This window comes from Mixophyes fleayi, chromosome 5 (genome assembly GCF_038048845.1).
Source record: "Mixophyes fleayi isolate aMixFle1 chromosome 5, aMixFle1.hap1, whole genome shotgun sequence".
NCBI lineage: Eukaryota > Metazoa > Chordata > Amphibia > Anura > Limnodynastidae > Mixophyes > Mixophyes fleayi.
In genome coordinates, this window is record NC_134406.1 from 27,572,832 (window position 1) to 27,596,754 (window position 23,923).

General features: G+C 40.3%; 1 protein-coding gene across 1 annotated transcript in view; it reads right to left on the minus strand.

Annotated features, from left to right (window-relative positions):
* Nucleotides 1-486: 486 nt before the first annotated feature.
* RSU1 (Ras suppressor protein 1) overlaps nucleotides 487-23,923 on the minus strand; it is a 102,385-nt gene continuing 78,948 nt past the window's right edge. Inside the window, exon 9 of the mRNA XM_075211909.1 lies at nucleotides 487-1,329. Coding sequence (XP_075068010.1) covers nucleotides 1,227-1,329 — 103 coding nt within the window. The 3' untranslated portion in view covers nucleotides 487-1,226. The remainder of the gene's footprint in view (nucleotides 1,330-23,923) is intronic.

The following is a 23,923-nucleotide window of genomic DNA, read 5'->3' on the forward strand; positions in this document are numbered from 1 at the left end:
ACTGCGGAGATCTTTCCAATCAGCCAGTGGACCACAGAGTCTTTTAGAGGTAAATGTACACATCCAACACCTTGGAGGTAGCTATAATGACATCTCTACCTTTACTGAATCTAGGCACATGTTGTAAATTAAGAATTAATAGGCCTTTGACAATATAAAATACAAATATTAAGTTGTGATACTTACATGAGTATATTACACATACACGAAGATGAAATCAGCAATATTTTAAAAGAAAAAAAAAATATAAAATGTATTACGGTGGCCGTAATATTATAGTAAGCAGTAATCTGGGTTGAGTTTTTACTTTTGCAGACAAACATCAGTCGTCGCTGATCAAAAATTCTGAGCTGGTTAACAAATAAACAACTCTGCAATATTATTACCAAATATTTTACCGCACTTTATGTATTCATTAACATGTCACATTAAGGTGTGATCTTATAAGGCAAGAGGAGTAGGAAAAAAAAAAATCTGACACCTAAACAAGTTGGAATTATTAACTTTATAATGAGGTGCATTTAATATTTACATTTTGCTTAGTGACTGTTCTCCTGCTCTAATGGGATTTCGGGTGGGTATTTTCCTGCAAGTATGTAATTTACCTATTGCAATTACACACTTTTGCCGCTATTAACGTGGCATAAGAAAAATAACTCCCACGCGTCTTTCCTTCCACAGGTGGCCTTGTGTTTAGCGCTCTATGTTGCCAGCACTCAAGATCCCACCAATCCGCTAAAGAGAAAAAAATGTAGGTGTTGTGATTGGTTGGTTTCAACCTTGCACATTTTCAAGACACCTACATATAGAATTCACAGAGGGCAAAAAATGAATATAATAATAGGCACTCAAATGCCAATGAAATGCTCTTAAAAATAATGTAATAGCTAAATACACATAAAAAAATTAAACACCGTTTATAATTAAAATAACTTTGTATGACAGATTTACTTTAAAATTGTTTTTATATAGCGGATACATAAAATCCACATCTAGAAAAAAAATAGACTGATATCTGTGAATGAGTATATAATTAAATATAAAAGTGTAACAGTTACAAACACATAAATAATGTTTCTCTGTCCTCAAGCGTGATTATAAAGTAAGGCAAACGCGGTCAATACTATCATGGTCTTAAGATCTGTGTGGCTGTCCCCCGACGTGGCATGTCAGGAAATAAATAGAAAATAATCAGGCACATGCAGAGATCGGCGCCTATCCATGATCTATTTATTCTTTGCTGCTAAAGGTTTGCGGCTGATCTTCTTGGACTTGTCATTGTTCTTCTTCGGTGGTTCTGGGTTCGCCTGCATGTGTCTTCCGTAGAGGCTAGGAGACGGAAACAAAGGACCAAATATTATACACATAGAAGAAAAGCAAAATATTAATACGAACACATACAAAATAAAACAAACAACAACAAAAATCACATTTCACAATGTAAACAATCAAAATAAATACCTAGAAATTCATGTGCATTTATTTGTTTGTTTTCATAATAAGCAGCAAATACAGGCAGTACAAAAATAATTATATCAAAAGAAATACAACTAAAAGCATTCTATTTATTTTAGGAAATTTTTTGCAGGGTGAAATGCGAGCACTCCCAAATCAAGGAGGCAGATTGCGCAAAATGGATTGTTTACACCAAGGGGTATATTTACTAAACTGTGGGTTTGAAAAAGTGGAGATGTTGCCTACAGCAACCAATCAGATTCTAGCTGTCATTTTGTAGAATGCCCTAAAAAAAAAATGATAGCTAGAAGCTGATTGGTTGCTATAGGCAACACATGCACTTTTTTTAAACCTGCGGTTTAGTAAATATCCCCCTAAGTCTAATCATCAATGAGCAATGCGTTGTTATAGACAGTATTTAGCATTCCTACAAAAGAATAACTGTTTGACTGTGCCTATACCGGGGGAAAGTAATTATGCTGTAGGAAAATCCCAACAAATTATCTGTTTAAAAATAAAAGTGATAGAACACTTTAAAACATGGACAAGAATTACATGCGTTAAGTCATTATAATTACAAGAGCTTATTTGGTAGCAGAGATCAGTATTTCATCGCTGGAAAATATACAGTGATGATACTAACAAATAAAACCCATTATAGGAAAAAATAAAGAAAACGCAGTGTATTCAGTATAGAGATGGGCGGGTCCGGTTCTCCGAGAACCGAACCCACCCGAACTTTGGGTATCCGAGTACCGAGCTGAGCAGCTCGGTACTCTCCCGCCCGTTCCGAATCCAAATCGAGGCCGAACGTCATTGTGACGTCGTCGGATCTCGGGGCTCGGTTCTCGCGATACTTCAACTTTATAAATACACGCCTCCACAGCAATCCATCGCCATTTGACAGAGGGAGAGAGCAGGGTGTAGTCATAGGCTGATTAGAGCAGGGACAGAGAATACAAAATTGTTCTTGTAATTGCTCTAACCAAAATCGCTAGTGCAGAGGGGAGGATAGAGGTTTATTATTTTTTCTTAATATTTGGCACTCCCCAGCACTAACTGTGCATAAATATTTCTGGCTGTCAAAAGTCATATCTGTCAGCAGTATCTACTAAATAATTTTTAGCACTCCTCAGTGCTTTTGGGGTGTCCTCGCTAATTGTGCATTAATATTTCTGGCTGTCAAAAGTCATATCTGTCAGCAGTATCTACTAAATAATTTTTAGCACTCCCCAGTGGTTTGCGCTCAGAATGGATTCAAAGCAGTCCACATATGATCAGAATGAGCAACCAGGTTCTGTCACCAGTCCTGATGTTAGTGTTCCCAGTACGTCATCTGGCCAAGGCGATGTCAAACAACAGAGTGTTTCCAAATTAGTGCAAAAAACAAAAACCAAAATTTTTTTTATACAAGTGGAGGGGGGCCTAGAGAGACAGAAACCAAACTGGCTTTCTCCATGTCAATTAATATTGTACAGTCTATAATGGCTGAATTTTTTGGTATTTTATACAAGTGGAGGGGGGCCTAGAGAGACAGAAACCAAACTGGCTTTTTCCATTTCTTAACATATTTAACTATAAGTGTAGGGTGTAATATACATTCAAAGACGATGGCTGCATTGCCAATATGCATAGATGGAGAGGAAGACAATCTGTTTTGTGTGTAGAATAAATGAAGGCCTACCAACGAAGAATTAAACTGTTTTTTTGGATGATTTATTACCTCAACAATTAGATTACTTGTCTCTAAAACAGTTGGAGCACTAAATTGGGTTAATTTAGGCCCAAAAACATGGATTTTCCCAAAAAATAGCAAAACAAAACCAAACAAAACCAAAACCAAAACACGCAATGGTGGTTTTGCAAAACCAAAACCAAAACCAAAACACGACGGTAATCCAGATCCAAAACCGAATCCAAAACCAAAACACGGGGGTCAGTGACCATCTCTAATTCAGTACCAGTGACAGAGGATCAAATACAAGTTAATACATTTTAGTGATCTGCAGGTAGAAGATATCCTTACTCATAAGTTGTTTGTTTTTCTCAGTACCTCTTGTATGTGTTATCAGAGATATTTTATTAACAGGTTTTTATTTTATGTAGCGCCTACATATTATGCAGCATTAACATTTAATCTTTGACAGCGGAGCATGCAATCTATATTTCCTACAAGGACATGGATAATTTTGTCAGTAGCCAATTAACCTACCAGTAGGGAGAAAACCCGTCTAAACACACAGCGCTGTCATGCAGCGATGCTAGCCATTGTGCCACAGCGATTACAATGGACCTCAGACTCTCACTACATGTAGATAGACATTTTCACTGTATGTATTATATATAGTATTAGAAGTGACCGGGTTAATAAAGGCACATCTCTCAGAGTGCCGGCACACAGTGAAGACATCTAACAGAGCACCGTAAAGTTTTGCCAGAAAACCCAAGGGCTGAATAATGTGACAGGATAATGCTGTCAGATTCTTCCCCAGCTATCTCTGCATGATTGATTGTACAGACACTGCTACCCAACACATCAATGCCACATTAATAAGTACTCCTGATTACATGGTGACAAAGTATGCTACAATTAGAATACCGGGCACTTGGGGCAAACCTTGTTTCCATGTGCCTCGGGAAGAGGACAAAAGGTGAATGATGGATGCATCTTACATGACTGACTGCTGGAATGGGAACGGTAGATATCTGCATTCTATCTTATTCCACAAGATAAATCAAAACATCAACATTCCATCGGATTGTTTCAACGTCAGTTGCTGACTGGTGCAATAACTTTATGTAAATATTATTGCATGGGACTGTGATGCAATTTACCAGGGTTTGTGCAATCTATTGAATATAAGGAGCCGCTAAATCTTTAATATAAGTGTCTTTATGTAAATAAGCTGCACAACTATTCTTGAAAACGTTACAGGTTCTACAAATAATAAACAGTGATTGTATCATGGTGACTCTTCTGGTCGGTAACGTTGGTCAAACAGGGGCCCCTCCGGCAGCTCGCACTAAAGGCTCAGCAACGGGATAAAAGTTTAATTTAGGCAGACAGTTAGTTGGAGAAATTGGTTCATATTGGCAACTTTGCACTCATGACATTTTTTTCCCAGATGTTACCTTTCCAGAGTAGGAAAGATCACATCTGTATACCATCATACGATATAGAGAGCTGACATTTACATGCACCATATTCTAGATCGATTAGCGGCCCTTGGAAAGGAGAGTTGTCAGTTGGCTATAAGGTCCACATAAAGGAGTCATGTGATGTCACAACTCTCCATATATAAGAGTATATTTTATAGGCTATACACTATATGGACAAAAGTATTCGGATGCTTGACCGTTACACCAACAGGGACTGTAATGACATTGTATTCAAATACATATACTTTAATATGGAGTTGGTACCCCTTTTGCAGCGATAACAGCTTCCACTCTTCTTGGAAGGCTTTCCACAAGATGTTAGAGTGTTTCTGTGGGAATTTGTGCCCATTCATCAGGTCAGGCACTGATGTTGGATGAGAAGGCCTTGCTCGCAATCTCTGTTCCAGTTCATCCCAAAGGTGTTCGATGTGGTTGAGGTCAGAGCTCTGTGCAGGCCAGTCAAGTTCTTCCAAACCAAACCTATCAAAACATGTCTTTGTAGCCCTTGCTTTGTGCACTGGGGCACAGTCACTTTGGAATAGAAAAGGGCCTTCCCCAAACTGTTGCCACAACGTTGGAAGCATAGTATTGTCCAAAATTACTTGGTATTCTGAATTATTAAGATTGCCCTTCACTGGAGAAAAGGGGACACGCCCATTTGACTGCCAGAGAAGTGTGATTCATCACTCCACAGAACACGTTTCCACTACTCCACAGCCCAGTGTCGGTGTGCTTTACACCACTCCATCCGACGCTTGGCATTGGTCTTAGTGATATGAGGCTTGCATACAGCTGCTTGGCCATGGAAACCCATTCCATTAAGCTCCCAACGCACAGTTTTTGTGCTTACATTAATGTCAGTGGAAGTTTGAAACTATTCAGCTATGGAATCAGCAGAGCGTTGGCGACTTTTACACACCGTGCGACTTAGCAGTCGTTGACCCCGCTTTTTGATTTTACATGGTCTTCCCCTTCGTGGCTGAGTTGCTGTAGCTCCTAAACACTTCCACTTTCTAATAATATCACTTACAGCTGACCGTAGAATATCCAGCAGGGATGAAATTTCACGAACCGTCTTAATGCAAAGGTGGCATCCTGTCACTGAGCTCTTCATTTACAAACATTTGTGATATAAAATGGGTCGTTCTGGAGACTGCATGGCTAGGTGCTTCATTTTATGAACCTCTGGCAACAGCTCTGATTCAAACACCTCAAAACTCAATAATTAACAGGTGTGGCCAAATACTTTTCTCTACATAGTGTATTTCATATATTCATGTCACTTGTGCATTATATATACAGTATACATAATTTACATAAAAATATTCTGTACATTCTGTGAAAGTTCCTACTACAAACAGCAGTATTACAGTCCATTGGAAGCACCTCCATTGTCCATGTTGTTCTGTGAGATAACAGACTCTTTTGTGTCCTATAGAGCTCGCATGTAGAATTATTGTGTTTATTTTCAATGAATTATCTGTTTATAGAAGAGGAAAGGGAAGATGGGACAGAGGGGAGATACAGAGAAGATATAGAGGGACAGAGAAGAGATACAAAAAAGAGATAGAGGAACAGAGAAGATACAGAGGAGAGGAAAGGGGATCATTAATACAATACTGGTGGATGACAGTAAACAAGCACACACACAATCTTCTACAGAGAGCTCCTTATTCAAATATATAAAACACACAATAAAAATAAAGAAAAAAAGATTTGAGTGCATTTCCAGCATTACATGGTCCTTCTGAGCCCATCTGGATAGAAAGTGGGGCAGGTAGTTTCTTATCAAATGGTATTTGACAAATAAAAGAAATCGGAGCCCAAGGTGACAAGTGCATGCCATGAATTAGCTGCATCTGACACACAGGGTCTGTGCTACCAGTCTGTCTTCTGGCTCTGTGTCTACCAGGCTACATCGCTGGCATGTCACATAACTTCTGCCAGTGATCTACGGCTACTTTACAGAACACACTTTTATATGAATATGTAATAGAATCAGACTCGGATTTGAAATACAACATGGTCATATTAATAATATTAATTAATACTGGTTTAAGTCTATCTTTATACTGAAATACAATTTGTTATATAATGGAAATCTCTACAGTACGTTCAAGACAAAAGTGGCTGCAATAAATCTGCAGCTACCAGGCAGATGACGCCAGCGCCCGGAGAATAAGAGCATCACACACAAATCCCCGCACGTGGGCAGACGTAAGGTATAATTACTAATGTGGTGCAAGTACGTGAGCTCTCATTGGATAGTTGCTGCCATGAATTGCACTAGAACTGACCATCATCTTATTATCACAACCTGATCTCCAGAGAGTGCAATTGAGAACAAAGATGATTCTGTAGGTGCAAAACAAAGCTACAGACAATACAACAGCGGATCCACCATAAGTGATATTTATTCCAAAAATAAAATCTTTTGTACTAAATAGTATTGACGCAAAATTCATAACCACCCTTGTAAACAGCAAGACTGGGCAAATCCCAGGATCTAAGGAACCCTATTGGAAGGTCAATAGAACAAAGGATAACAGCGCTAAATGACACTCTGGGATAAATGGTGTAAATAGTAAAAATATCTCAAAAACCAGGGCAGAATGAATAAGTACTTCAAACATTTAATAATGCACATACATGTATTGAAATCCAGCAATATAATAAAATAAGGAGATAATTTGCCTAACGTATGTATAAAAAACCGCAATCAACTTGTCAATTGAACACATAAATGATTATTGGGCCGCAATAATATGCAAACCAGGCCACAATCACATATATATATGGATAAAAATAGAGAGCATGGTAGAACGATGATAATGGGTACTAGAATCAATAACCGGAGTATAGAGTTCAATTCAAGTGTCCAGCAATAGATAGGGATAGCGAAAACCAGCGGTACTCACAATCCTCTAATCTCAGCTCAGTTCACGGTTCTCCGGATTGAATGTTGTTACAGCTGTGGCTGTTAAATGTCCACAATATCCTGATAAGCGATGTTCCCTTAATCGTATGTAGCAGCTCTCTACAGCGTACAGCTGTCAGCACATGGTGATGTGTGCTGAAAAAATCTGCCCGGGCAGAAACAGGGAACCAAATTTTCAGGTCCCTCTCGAATTAGGTCCGTGTGTCGGATATGTGTTCAAAACTCCAAGTGATAAGCAGTGATATGCTCCACAACAATAGGCGACGCGTTTCGTCCCTGAATGAGACTTTCTCAAGCCAAAAGGTAAGTATTGGAAGGGTCAAATGTTTATTTAAAAATAATCCTATTGATGTCAATGGATACACATCTACCCCCCAATATGTTCTATTTTGACATATAATAAAAATAAATAAAAATAACAGCAGACAATCAGATATGAGCATTTTCATTATCATATAACGGTTCTGCTTGCAGTAAATCAATGATAGATAACCACATGGGCAGTCCGCTAACCTTCAAGAGCGCCGTACATTACCCTTAATCTCTGTAGTAGGTTAAAACAATACATTTAATCAAAGAAAGAGATACCTATCTGTAATAATATATCAATGGGCATTTTAAACAGTGGTACAAGTTATAGCAAACAATTTTGACAACAAAGCAGAAAGGAGCTGTGGGGACGCAGGTGAACGTTCGGAGAGTCTGTTGCCAGCACTGCAGTCATTGTAGAACCACTTTCAAATGTCCAGTTTTAAAATACAGTAAATATTTTCATTTTTATGTTTAATTCTACAAGACATGAATGGACTCCAGATTAGAGGAAATAATTCTGACTTTATGGTAATAAGGACACATCTCTCAGACACAACATACAACATTAATTACATGTAAAATAAGTAAATACCTATGCATATAGCTTTGGATGGCATGAAGTGTGTATATGTAAATTTAGAAGGTGGGTGGTTAGATGTATAAGTCTATAAATATAGGTATATGGTTATGTAGCGTGGGTGTATATTTATGTGATGGTCTCTACAGTTACTAAACTACGTATCAATATAAAATATATATATCATATATTTGAAATTGTTGGCCTTCAAAGCCATGTTTCTGTGCAGCAACCTAATAAGTGATTATTTAATGAGTAATTATTATACAAAATAAAAATGGTAATCTGCAATGCTTAGGTGTAACATGCTATATGGCGTTTCCAGTAATCCCGGCCTGCACTTACAGAGATGTACATGTGTGTGATTATATATAACGATATATACCATATAAACATAAAGAGTACAGAATAGATCAGTCCATACGTAGAGAATGCCACACATCAGGGTAAGCAGCCTGTTGGTTTGTTCAATAACAGGTACATGGTGTGTTAATTGCCAATTTGTACTCAATCAACTTTCATACACTTTAATGTGGATGTGGACTGACGTGAGAGAGCCTTTATGTTGATTATGTCCTAATCTAGTGCAGTCACTAGATGCTCAAAGACAGAGTTGCCATACACAGGGCGTCTATCATCAAGGTTTATCTCTGCTGTTCAGAGAGACCTCTTCAATGAGCATCATAACAACACAGGATATGTAATCATTCTGCATTATTGCTAAGCTAATCAATATAAAAGCATTGAGGCACAAAAATCATTACAATTGTCTCACATCTGCAAGATATTTGTAGAACATCGTGCAACATTTTCACGGATATAATTTACTTAATGCAACTATTAAAGATGGTATGTGGAGTGTAAATATTGTAACTGGCTCCTAGTAATCTCTGATAAGAGAGATCCCTTTATGCACACACAGAGAGGATTCCGCTGTGTGCTATGTGTTTGCTTACACTGATACAACAATACATTGGACTCCTCTGCTTCCACACTGGGGTAACAAATGAGAGGACTGTGGCTGCTACAGCAAACTAACCATGTCACGCCAGAAGGATGCCCATTACGCTTCATCATCCTGTCGCCTTTAATGGGGCCTTTACTTAATAAAAATTCCCAGTGCAATTGCAGCGATATTAGGCCAAGTCCTTGCTTATGTATCAGGTGGTCTCAGCTGTCACCGACCAGCGCACAGTTCACCCGGCGGACTCTCCGGAGAGCGCAGTGGATTTAGCTTCCACATAATAAATGCGGAAGGAAATCAATAACTGCAGCCTGGCACATTACTTAACCGCTTAAGAAAATAGGCAAAGCGTTCAAATTAAATGGCATTGTGCTTAATGCTGTAATTTCCCACTTAAGATTTTGCATCGCTACATAGAAAATCCAGATAAACTATGTTTTGTTTGTTGTTTTAACTTAAATACAAGAGCAGCAACACAAGGGATTTCTTGTGTGATTTTAAATGCATACTGTCATGGAAAGTACACAGGTCATGTATTGGGTCTGATAGATATTACAGCACAGATCAGCATAGTCTGGTAAGCGCAATATGTTATATGGTAATATATTATACTATATGTCCATGCTTTTCAATAATCAACACTACCAGCTATTAATTGCTCTTTTAAGTTTGGTAGAACCAGCTGTAGCAAGTAAAGTCACTATTTCAGATTAATAAACATCAAAGGCTGTGTATAGAATATACTTTACAGCAGCAAACCACTGACAACAAATCAGGTGCGACAGGCTATAAGAAAAATGGTGGTATTTACCATTTAATGTTGCTTTTTTATCTTCAAGCTGCTGTTAATGATTTGGGTTTCTGGACTACCATGGCAAACACAGTCACGCGGCACATGATGTTTTGAGCAGGGAGGCTTTGGAATGCCCCTCTGTGCTCTGTCTGTACTGTGACATCCTCCTTCTCCCATCACGTCATGCTGGGACCCTGAGTTTATGCAGCAGACTGACTATGACTGTTTCCCATTTTTGGTTGCCAACGTGAGATTTTGAAAAGCAGATAATGATTTGTAGAAGGATAGCTAAAAAAATGCATGCTTAAAAAGGTCATTAACTTGTTGCTTTAAATAAATGCATCAAACCATTTCACTCCTATGCAGCAGGATCCCATGTTAGGAGGGTGGTGCTTATCTAACTAAACAGGCAACAAGTGACTGACAGCTGGACAGACTTGCCTTGCAGAAATGCACAGTATTGATTGGTTAATTCATACACAGGACAGGGCTAATAATATCAGAGCAACTTAATATCAGATTTTTTAACAGTATCAGATCCCATTGGGCCACTGTCCTAAAGATTCAGGAGGAGCTTCAATTGACTAATGGGGCGGAACGGTAAGGCTTCACATGCAGTGGTTACAGAGCAACCTGCAGGTTGGGTGAGTGAAAGGGAGGGGGGATGTCAATGGAGGACGATCAACTGATCCCAATGCTTTCATCTGCAGTCAATGCAAGTAAACAGAGCAGGCCGCATTGAGAAACAGAGAATGCTCCCGACCACAAGTGCGAATGTCAGGAGTCGGTCACTGAAACCGACTCCCAACTGTATTCTGATCACAATAAGTGGCCTTCAAAAGACAACAGCAAAATACAGTTTTGTATTACATTATGTCAAATGTATTCAACGCTACTTTGGGCACACATGACCCTCCCCCTCCTAAAATAATAATAATATAAAAAAAAATCACCCCTTTAACCTACTATATATGAAAAGTATGAGAACAAAACACTACGACAGTGGTTCCCAAACTTTTGCAGTTTGCGGCACCCTTAGAGTCTCCAAATTTTTTCAAGGCACCCCTCCAAAATAATTACTGAGCAGTTCTGTTTTAGAAGTAGTTGGGTCAAAAAATTGTAATAAGTATTTAGGTCACGACAGAAATACTTATTTTGTTGTGTGCAAAAATGCCCCTCTGCAACCAGGCACACTGCCCCCTCTGCAACCATGCACACTGCCCTCTCTCACATTGCCCTTAGTCATGCTGTCCCCCTCCTGTGCCCTCTGTCCCCCTCCTCTGCTCTCTGTCCTCCTCCTCTGCCCTCTGTCCCTCTCCTCTGTCCCCCTCCTCTGCCCTCTGTCCCCCTCCTCTGTCCTCTGTCCCCCTCCTCTGTCCTCTGTCCCCCTCCTCTGCCCTCTGTCCCCCTCCTGTGCCCTCTGTCCCCCTCCTCTGCCCTCTGTCCCCCTCCTCTGCCCTCTGTCCCCCTCCTCTGCTCTCTGTCCTCCTCCTGTGACCTCTGTCCCCCTCCTCTGCTCTATGTCCTCCTCCTCTGTCCCCCTCCTCTGCCACGATCCCTCTCACTCTGCCCCGCGCCAGGCGGCAGCCATAGAAAAAAGAAGGAACACAGAAACTTACCAATCCGCTGGGCGGCGGGACCCTGCAGCCTCCTCTCTGCCGCAGCAGCTTGTTACTGACGTCGATATTCAGTGACAGCTGCGGGAGAGAGGAGGCTGCTGGGTCCCGCCGCCCAGCGGATTGGTAAGTTTCTGTGTTCCTTCTTTTTTTTTATGGCTGGCCCGCGGCACCCCAGTGACAGCGCCGCGGCACCCCTGGGAGCCGCGGCGCACACTTTGGGAAACGCCGCACTACGAGATACATTTATTTAAAAAAACAAAACTGTAAAAAGATCTTCTAGGTAATTCAACAAAACGTTGGAGGGATCATAGTTATCAAGTGCAAATGAGTAATTAAACGTGACCATTTCCCCCATCATACACAGACATTTTTACTCTTAGACCACCACAATGACAAGAGTGTTAATATACATTATTATTTATTTTTTTATATGAACTGCTCTATTTCGTGGTATGAAATAAACAATAACACCAGTCTGTAACAAGAGTAATAAGGGGATATGTTTGTTTGTGTTATGAATGATAGGGACCAGAGATTTATAAAGACTGACACCTATGTTTATATACAAAATTCTAATGCTGAATTACTGTTTAATTTTACACATTTACTAAAAAAATGGACATTGAGAATAAGTTTCCTGGTGTAGATGCAGATTTACCACCCAACTTCTGCAAAAGTTATTAAAGCACCGAGACAAGGATTTTGATTTACTTTGGATAAACTGGGTATGTTACAATAAATATAAACTGTAAATATAACTAGCAGAAATGAATTACATTTTGTGGCAGCCCTGTGTTTTATTGCTGGGTGAAAAAAATAACTAGTTTCTAAGAAGGGTTTATTTTCCCTAAAATGAACCGTAAAACAAATCTAGGCATACATTAACATAGTCCCTGTTTTAGCGACACTGCCCCATTTCTTGAGAACCTAAAAGAGGTGTGTCTATAATAAAGAAGGCGTGGCTTCATAGGAATGAGGCAAACCTAAAAGGGGTGTGTCTATCATAAAGAGGATGTGTCTATCAGAATGTGGGTGTGGCTGATCAGATCAAGGTAGAGTTGAAACGAGTTGTGGGTGGGACAAATTTTAAACCTGAATTGGTACAGCTGCTTGTGTCCTTGTTTGTGCATTTACATGTATATTGATACTCTTAAACATACACACAGTGGAAGCAGCCATTGTGTAGACTGGACCTCATACCTTAGTGAGGTCACTAGTTCATAGTGAAGGCTATATTCTCATAAATGTTGATTTAGATTCCACAAGGGCTGCCCCCATTATGCCACCTCTCCGGACAGGCCGGCTGAGTTCATTACAGGAAATCATTTATGTTTTTCCAACAAAAAGGCCAGTTCATCAAATGTCACAAAAACATTCATCAGAGAAGTGATTCAATTCAGCAACAACAACAAAAGTATTATTCTCCCCTATGGGACTTACAACATAAACACATCTCTATCAAACATGTTAGGACAATATAAAATAAATGCCTATTTTCAAAGAATTACTTTAATAAATTTGGACTTTTTTTTTTTTTTACTATCCTCTAAGGAAAAATAGGTAAATCCTTAGAAAAATTGTCTTTGAGTTCTGAAGTATGTTTGTATTTAGAGGTAGAAAATATGGGACAGATGTATAAAACTATGAAACCACGTGATGGTGGAGTTGGGTGATCTTTGTGGTATATTCCTAATTAAAGTACTTCTACTCTAAGTCACCACTTACAGGATGATTCCTAGCCATCAACTGCTTTGTACTACAACTTTATATGACCTCAACATTCTACCAGGACAATGGCGGCCATATGTCATGTAAAATACCCTGCAAATTATTAATCTGTCCTTCGGGTCTTCTGTTTCTAGACCAGTGCAAAGCGCTGGGTTTGCTACTTACAGGGCCAGCGATTGTCTGAATGGGTTAGATCAACTTCAAAAGCCAATAACCCATTCATTCTTTTAGTTTTTAGGAACAAAGTACGTGTTCAGTGGAAATATATTGTCTGACTGGGCCTAGATTCACTCCAATAAAGCTATACACGAAGCAATAGAAGAGAAACTCTGTCTATAACAACACAGGAAATGTATGGCCATCTCTACATGCTACTGTAGAAACCTCACTAGTATTAGTAGTAGATATACGTGAACATATAATTATCAAATCAGGAGTTTAAAAGGTATTCCATAAGTCGAATTAATTTGCTTTTCTTCATATGTCGTCCACAATAAAACATGGAGTGGATTCTATAGCCAACATGCTGACTCTCCCCTGAATGTTTGTCACGAATGCCCAACCTATCTCAGATACAGCAATCTCAAACAGCTGGCCATGACTGGCGTCAGCTTAGTCACTTACCAATTAATACACCTTTTCTGCCACCATGAAGGATTGACTATGGAGTCCTTACTTTCATCAAAACCACTTCTTAATAGTATACACTTAAATCATATACACCTGTAGCATGAGCCAAAGAATGAAGGATAATATGCTAGATTAAATGTATTTAATCTGAAAAATGTTTCCAAGGCTTAATTACAAAACAGCTAAAAAGACATACAAATTAAGTTGCACAAATAAGTTTCAGAAATAAAATAGGAAATAAAACCAGAGTCACTAACTTACTAATCTAAGAACACGTTCTTCTTTGACTATAGTAATTCTTTACTGGTGTCTTATACTCTAAAAGTGAACATGACAGTTGTCGAAGTGGAAGTGACAGGACTGAGAGTGCATGTGAAAGATAACACACACTAATGTGACCTTCAGATGCATGGTTTGTGGTGTAGAAATGCTAATTACTCCAGAAAGGGGAAAGGTGTAAATTGAGAATAGATGAGAATACCAGAACTTATTTCTGGCACACTCCAACCAATTCTGAGAAGGACAGGGGGAGGGGAGGAGTAGAGACTATGAAGGACACGCTAATAGAGGCTCAGAGGTGATGATAAACATGGCGATCACTAAACATTTACCGAATGTGGAAAATCACGGTAGAGTAGTGCAAATGCCATTTCCTGGTCCTATTTCTGTTCAGTTAAACACATGTATTATTGTGTCAGGATGGTGACAAACTTGATGCTAACTCCCTTATTGGAGGAGATGGCCCTGACAAGGTTCAATTGTACCAGATGTAAAAATTAGATTTTTGTAAGGAGAGATTCTAATGAAGCTCAAGGTGTGGAGAAATTGGGAGGAGAGTAGGCAGCAAGATCTTGGGGTGTAAGATACACTGCTGTACCTAGGAAAGAGATGGCAGCACTAACAAGGCACAATGAGGAATGTCTGCTGGTGTCCTAGTTTTCTGGCTAAGAAAATGGAATCCCTAAACAATCCACACTAAAAACTGTATTTTCCAACATTATGTAAAATTAATGGTTCATATAATCTCACTTTTTATTATATCTGTAACATCTCTGTCTATGAAATGACACTTTGTCATGGAGGCCAGTCTGCTAATAGCTTTCACTGCTAGTCAGCAACACTGATGCTGTCTACATAGATTCCCAACTTGTCAAATAGCTTCACTTACTTTCTATCAGGCTAATACAGGCACTGTCAGTATCTTATTTAACTCCACTGCTTCCTCACAGTATTCTAGTTAAGCCCACTACCACCTCTCTGGGTTCTATATAACCACACTACCTCCTCTCTGGGTTCTATATAACCACACTACCGCCTCTCTGGGTTCTATATAACCACACTACCGCCTCTCTGGGTTCTATATAACCACACTACCTCCTCTCTAGGTTCTATATAACCACACTACCTCCTCTCTGGGTTCTATATAACCACACTACCTCCTCTCTGGGTTCTATATAACCACACTACCTCCTCTCTGGGTTCTATATAACCACACTACCTCCTCTCTGGGTTCTATATAACCACACTACCTCCTCTCTGGGTTCTATATAACCACACTACCTCCTCTCTGGGTTCTATATAACCACACTACCTCCTCTCTGGGTTCTATATAACCACACTACCACCTCTCTGGGTTCTATATAACCACACTACCTCCTCTCTGGGTTCTATATAACCACACTACCTCCTCTCTGGGTTCTATATAACCACACTACCGCCTCTCTGTGTTCTATATAACCACACTACCGCCTCTCTGGGTTCTATATAACCACACTACCTCCTCTCTGGGTTCTATATAACCACACTACCTCCTCTCTGGGTTCTATATAACCACACTACCACCTCTCTGGGTTCTATATAACCACACTACCTCCTCTCTGGGTTCTATATAACCACACTACCACCTCTCTGGGTTCTATATAACCACACTACCTCCTCTCTGGGTTCTATATAACCACACTACCACCTCTCTGGGTTCTATATAACCACACTACCTCCTCTCTGGGTTCTATATAACCACACTACCTCCTCTCTGGGTTCTATATAACCACACTACCGCCTCTCTGGGTTCTATATAACCACACTACCTCCTCTCTGGGTTCTATATAACCACACTACCTCCTCTCTAGGTTCTATATAACCACACTACCTCCTCTCTGGGTTCTATATAACCACACTACCGCCTCTCTGGGTTCTATATAACCACACTACCGCCTCTCTGGGTTCTATATAACCACACTACCGCCTCTCTGGGTTCTATATAACCACACTACCGCCTCTCTGGGTTCTATATAACCACACTACCTCCTCTCTGGGTTCTATATAACCACACTACCACCTCTCTGGGTTCTATATAACCACACTACCACCTCTCTGGGTTCTATATAACCACACTACCACCTCTCTTGGTTCTATATAACCACACTACCTCCTCTCTAGGTTCTATATAACCACACTACCACCTCTCTGGGTTCTATATAACCACACTACCTCCTCTCTGGGTTCTATATAACCACACTACCGCCTCTCTAGGTTCTATATAACCACACTACCTCCTCTCTGGGTTCTATATAACCACACTACCTCCTCTCTGGGTTCTATATAACCACACTACCGCCTCTCTGGGTTCTATATAACCACACTACCTCCTCTCTGGGTTCTATATAACCACACTACCTCCTCTCTGGGTTCTATATAACCACACTACCTCCTCTCTGGGTTCTATATAACCACACTACCTCCTCTCTGGGTTCTATATAACCACACTACCTCCTCTCTGGGTTCTATATAACCACACTACCTCCTCTCTAGGTTCTATATAACCACACTACCGCCTCTCTGGGTTCTATATAACCACACTACCTCCTCTCTGGGTTCTATATAACCACACTACCTCCTCTCTGGGTTCTATATAACCACACTACCTCCTCTCTGGGTTCTATATAACCACACTACCTCCTCTCTGGGTTCTATATAACCACACTCCCTCCTCTCTGGGTTCTATATAACCACACTCCCTCCTCTCAGGGTTCTATATAACCACACTCCCTCCTCTCAGGGTTCTATATAACCACACTCCCTCCTCTCTGGGTTCTATATAACCACACTACCTCCTCTCTGGGTTCTATATAACCACACTCCCTCCTCTCTAGGTTCTATATAACCACACTACCTCCTCTCTAGGTTCTATATAACCACACTACCTCCTCTCTAGGTTCTATATAACCACACTACCTCCTCTCTGGGTTCTATATAACCACACTACCTCCTCTCTGGGTTCTATATAACCACACTACCTCCTCTCTGGGTTCTATATAACCACACTACCTCCTCTCTGGGTTCTATATAACCACACTACCACCTCTCTGGGTTCTATATAACCACACTACCTCCTCTCTGGGTTCTATATAACCACACTACCGCCTCTCTAGGTTCTATATAACCACACTACCTCCTCTCTAGGTTCTATATAACCACACTACCTCCTCTCTGGGTTCTATATAACCACACTACCTCCTCTCTGGGTTCTATATAACCACACTACCTCCTCTCTGGGTTCTATATAACCACACTACCGCCTCTCTAGGTTCTATATAACCACACTACCTCCTCTCTGGGTTCTATATAACCACACTACCTCCTCTCTGGGTTCTATATAACCACACTACCTCCTCTCTGGGTTCTATATAACCACACTACCTCCTCTCTGGGTTCTATATAACCACACTACCTCCTCTCTAGGTTCTATATAACCACACTACCTCCTCTCTGGGTTCTATATAACCACACTACCGCCTCTCTAGGTTCTATATAACCACACTACCTCCTCTCTGGGTTCTATATAACCACACTACCTCCTCTCTGGGTTCTATATAACCACACTACCTCCTCTCTGGGTTCTATATAACCACACTACCTCCTCTCTGGGTTCTATATAACCACACTACCTCCTCTCTGGGTTCTATATAACCACACTACCTCCTCTTTAGGTTCTATATAACCACACTACCGCCTCTCTAGGTTCTATATAACCACACTACCGCCTCTCTAGGTTCTATATAACCACACTACCTCCTCTCTGGGTTCTATATAACCACACTACCTCCTCTCTGGGTTCTATATAACCACACTCCCTCCTCTCTGGGTTCTATATAACCACACTCCCTCCTCTCTGGGTTCTATATAACCACACTCCCTCCTCTCAGGGTTCTATATAACCACACTACCTCCTCTCTAGGTTCTATATAACCACACTACCACCTCTCTAGGTTCTATATAACCACACTACCACCTCTCTAGGTTCTATATAACCACACTACCTCCTCTCTAGGTTCTATATAACCACACTACCTCCTCTCTGGGTTCTATATAACCACACTACCTCCTCTCTGGGTTCTATATAACCACACTACCTCCTCTCAGGGTTCTATATAACCACACTCCCTCCTCTCAGGGTTCTATATAACCACACTCCCTCCTCTCAGGGTTCTATATAACCACACTCCCTCCTCTCAGGGTTCTATATAACCACACTCCCTCCTCTCAGGGTTCTATATAACCACACTCCCTCCTCTCTGGGTTCTATATAACCACACTCCCTCCTCTCTGGGTTCTATATAACCACACTACCTCCTCTCAGGGTTCTATATAACCACACTACCTCCTCTCTAGGTTCTATATAACCACACTACCACCTCTCTAGGTTCTATATAACCACACTACCACCTCTCTAGGTTCTATATAACCACACTACCTCCTCTCTAGGTTCTATATAACCACACTACCTCCTCTCTAGGTTCTATATAACCACACTACCTCCTCTCTAGGTTCTATATAACCACACTACCTCCTCTCTGGGTTCTATATAACCACACTACCTCCTCTCTGGGTTCTATATAACCACACTACCACCTCTCTGGGTTCTATATAACCACACTACCTCCTCTCTAGGTTCTATATAACCACACTACCACCTCTCTGGGTTCTATATAACCACACTACCTCCTCTCTGGGTTCTATATAACCACACTACCGCCTCTCTAGGTTCTATATAACCACACTACCTCTTCTCTAGGTTCTATATAACCACACTACCTCCTCTCTGGGTTCTATATAACCACACTACCGCCTCTCTAGGTTCTATATAACCACACTACCTCCTCTCTAGGTTCTATATAACCACACTACCTCCTCTCTGGGTTCTATATAACCACACTACCTCCTCTCTGGGTTCTATATAACCACACTACCTCCTCTCTAGGTTCTATATAACCACACTACCTCCTCTTTAGGTTCTATATAACCACACTACCGCCTCTCTAGGTTCTATATAACCACACTACCTCCTCTCTAGGTTCTATATAACCACACTACCTCCTCTCTAGGTTCTATATAACCACACTACCACCTCTCTAGGTTCTATATAACCACACTACCTCCTCTCTGGGTTCTATATAACCACACTACCTCCTCTCTGGGTTCTATATAACCACACTCCCTCCTCTCAGGGTTCTATATAACCACACTCCCTCCTCTCAGGGTTCTATATAACCACACTCCCTCCTCTCAGGGTTCTATATAACCACACTCCCTCCTCTCAGGGTTCTATATAACCACACTCCCTCCTCTCAGGGTTCTATATAACCACACTCCCTCCTCTCAGGGTTCTATATAACCACACTACCTCCTCTCTGGGTTCTATATAACCACACTACCTCCTCTCAGGGTTCTATATAACCACACTCCCTCCCTCCTCTCAGGGTTCTATATAACCACACTCCCTCCTCTCAGGGTTCTATATAACCACACTCCCTCCTCTCAGGGTTCTATATAACCACACTACCTCCTCTCAGGGTTCTATATAACCACACTACCTCCTCTCTGGGTTCTATATAACCACACTACCTCCTCTCAGGGTTCTATATAACCACACTCCCTCCCTCCTCTCAGGGTTCTATATAACCACACACTCCCTCCTCTCAGGGTTCTATATAACCACACTCCTTCCTCTCAGGGTTCTATATAACCATACTACTTCCAGTTAGTATTTTAGACCTATATAATGGCGCTATGTCCACTCAGTATCCTAATTCCATTATAACCACACTGCTTCCTCTCAGTAACTTATTTAATTCTGCAGCACTCCATAAGTACCTTACAGTAATTCACCATGCTACTTCCCATCTATTTGACAGACCATCACTTGATCTGACGGATTTACCTGCTAACTGACCTAGGCACGGTGCATATAAAGAACAGCAGGCTTTCTTTTAGCAGGTAGCAAAAAAAATAATTGACTTCAAGAAGAGAATTCAGTGTTCTCAAAGAAGCTTCTGCATTACAATGGACCTGGAAGCGAGAGCTTACAGGCCAGATGAGTGTTGATCCTCTTTAACAGACATATTGATATTTGATGTATCTATCGATCATAACCTCAGTTCTGAAATTATTCTGACCCCTCAAACCCAGCACCTGAAGTTCTTACAGGAACTTCTCCTCTACAAAGGATTCCTTATGGCCCATTCCCTCTTATGGTAAATGTATCACTGATTCAGCCTCTCAACATTTCTGCAGCTCAAGTTTAAATTCTTCAAACAAAAGTTACAGTAACGGTTCCTCTGACGTACTATAAAAGCGGACTTGTCAAGCCGGCCTTTGTTCTTGGGTTACTTTATAGATCTAAAGATGAAAAACAGAGACAGTTTCACGTGCACTTGCTGCTCGAACCACACGTTCCTTACTGTGAAGACACAAAGGATTTTTAAATGCATTTACTTCCATGTGAAACGTTAAACAGGAAGATATATAAAAATTATATTTGTAGAACTGTGGTTGAGATGAACAGGTGAGGAAAAAAAAAACCTCAGGTCAGTATGCTTCAATCAAAGACTTGTTCTACCTAATGTATAATTTACAATCACTAGGACTTCATAGAACAACACACCTTTATTAACAAACAACTGAAGCGTTGATACAATCTCTGGCTTCCCTCTGGAACACCGCCTTACATTTTAAGGAAGCTTTTGATGCCTGCTTGGTAATTTTTCATTAAACTCCCAATGTTTGTGATTGAACTCCAGCTAGCACTGTGTGAATAACACAGTTCCTAGTGTTTTTAGCACATGCAGGTCCATGGCTGCTGCGTTTATCTTTGTACCTTCGTTTAAGCCCGCTGATCGGGCTGGCACGTGTTCTCAGAGAAATCCCCCTGCTACTGAAAGACAGCAAATTATGCTGAAGCTCTCACTGGGAAAAAAAGCACGGTCTGCGATCACTAATTTTATATCTCACCAGATTTATTGTATTGTGAGATTTGCAGGACTTCAGAGAAAGAATAGAGCAGGAAAATATTGAACAAATTAATATAAACACAAATGCATAATAACTCGATTGTTATAACTATGGTTAAAACACAGTGGCCTAGTGGTTAGCACTTCTGCCTCACAGCACTGGGGTCATGAGTTTGATTCCCGACCACGGCCTTATCTGTGTGGAGTTTGTATGTTCTCCCTGTGTTTGCGTGGGTTTCCTATGGGTGCTCGGGTTTCCTATGGGTGCTCCGGTTTCCTCCCAAACTCCAAAAACATACTGGTAGGTTAATTGGCTGTTATCAAAAATTGACCCTAGTCTCTCCCTGTCTGTCTATTTCCCTCTTTGTCTGTCTCTGTCTGTATGAGTGTGTGTCTATATTAGGGAATATAGACTGAAAGCTCCAATGGCGCAGGGACTGATGTGAGTGAGTTCTCTGTACAGCGCTGCAGAATTCGTGGCGCTATATAAATAAATGATGATGATGTACACTCTCACTTTCATATACTTTTACTGGGGACTTTACCTGGCAGTACTTATGTACTTATGTTTGGAACACAGGGAGCTTGCAATGTCTGTGCATTTACTGAACCAGGATTCTCTCTTTAGAAGATAATTATACAACACCTTTAAAGGGAATTTCTAATGAAATAAAGTACATAAGTGTAATATTAGGCTTTCAGCTCACTGCATTAACTTACTGCTTACTGACATGTTTTGGCTTTAAAGCTTGGAAGTTAAACAATTGCACCGTATCACAGATACTCAATAAGAGACAGAACTTACAATCAAAGCCACAAGTAAAAAAACAAACAACAATGTGACATTGTCTGCAATAACTGTGAGACAACATTACGGCAGCTATGCTGGCATTGTAATCACAGACACCGGATCTTAAGAAATCACTGTGGACAACCACTAGAGAGATGCATCAAATCGAGAAGGACAAGCACATTGTTAATTAGGCTTTTCCATTTATAGAATGACGGTAAGGTATGGGTTTCCAGGGCACAATAATCTTATGGCATGGTATATAGTAGCCGCATTAAAAATCATTTTCAGAACTTGTGATAGAGTTAATAGGAGACATACCATGTCAATCAAAAAAAACAACAACATTTTGATTGGTAGGACTGAGTATAAGAGGAGCTCATGGTCTCCAATCTGGTTACTCCTTGAAAAAGCTCACGGTAAAACATACGTTGGGCTATAACGTTTTGACGTCAAACTCCAAAATAGAAGCCGTTGGCCACGGTCATCGACGCAGTTTGTTCCTTCGTAGTGTGTCATATTTAACACTGACACTTATATAAGTGAGTCCTATAGCAAGAAAAGGCTGATTCTTCTGTATTGGTAACAGACACTATATGAGGCCCTGATGAACGTATGTAGTGGTTATTTGTGAACCATACGTTAGACAACATAAAATACAAAGGCAATAAAAGGCACCGAATAAAACAAATTATTTTCCGCTTTATTACGAAATCAGGAACAAATGTGTCAAATCTAAGATTTTAAGGATTTTTTGTGAAGGAAATAAAGATAGATACAGTGAAGACTTATTATGGTCTTCATGTACAGGATAACAATGATATGATATCACATGAAGAGGAATATATGGAAGGGTTTATTTGTTTTTAATAAGCACAACATTTTCTCTTTAGCTACTTTTTTTCACCATATTTGTTTAATATTTCGCCAATATAAATCTTTGGAATAAAGACTTTTGCCAAATAATGATGTAATAAATGTTTAATTTTAATCAGACTGTAAAATGAACTAGTGGCCTGGAGTCTCTTTTTCTTTTTGTGTTTCCAACTCTGGTCTTAGTGGAAAAGATAGCGTTGACCCGCTCAGAAATATTTTAACATGCTGCTTACTTGAGAAGCAGCCGCTGTGGCACAGTGGTTAGCATTGCTGCCTCACAGAGCTGGGGTCACGGAACTGATTCTTACCATGGTCCTATCTGTGTGGAGGTTGTATGTTCTCTCCCTGTTTGTGGGAGCTTCCTCCGGATTCTCCAGTTTCCTCCCACAGTCCAAAAACATATTGGCAAGTTAACTGGATTTTGATAAAAATGGACCCTAGTGTAAGTGTGTGTGTGGTAGGGAATTTACACTATAAGATCCAATGGGGCAGGGACTGATGTCAATGGTTCCAGCCATCTTGGGGGAGTCCGAGCTATCCCAAGATGGCTGCCTCACCCTCGTAATGTGCTTTGAATCCTATTGGGAGAAAGATACTATATAAAGAGGTACTATAATTTACAACAATGTTATGTCACTATGGCTGTTTCAAATTTATCTGTGGAATAATATGGAATAGTCTGGTTGTGTTACAGTAGTTAAAAATATATATTTTAGATACTGACTGGAAAGATAATGATTTAACAAATATAGCCCTATTTAAATAAGCAAAAATATATATTTTTTTGTTATAC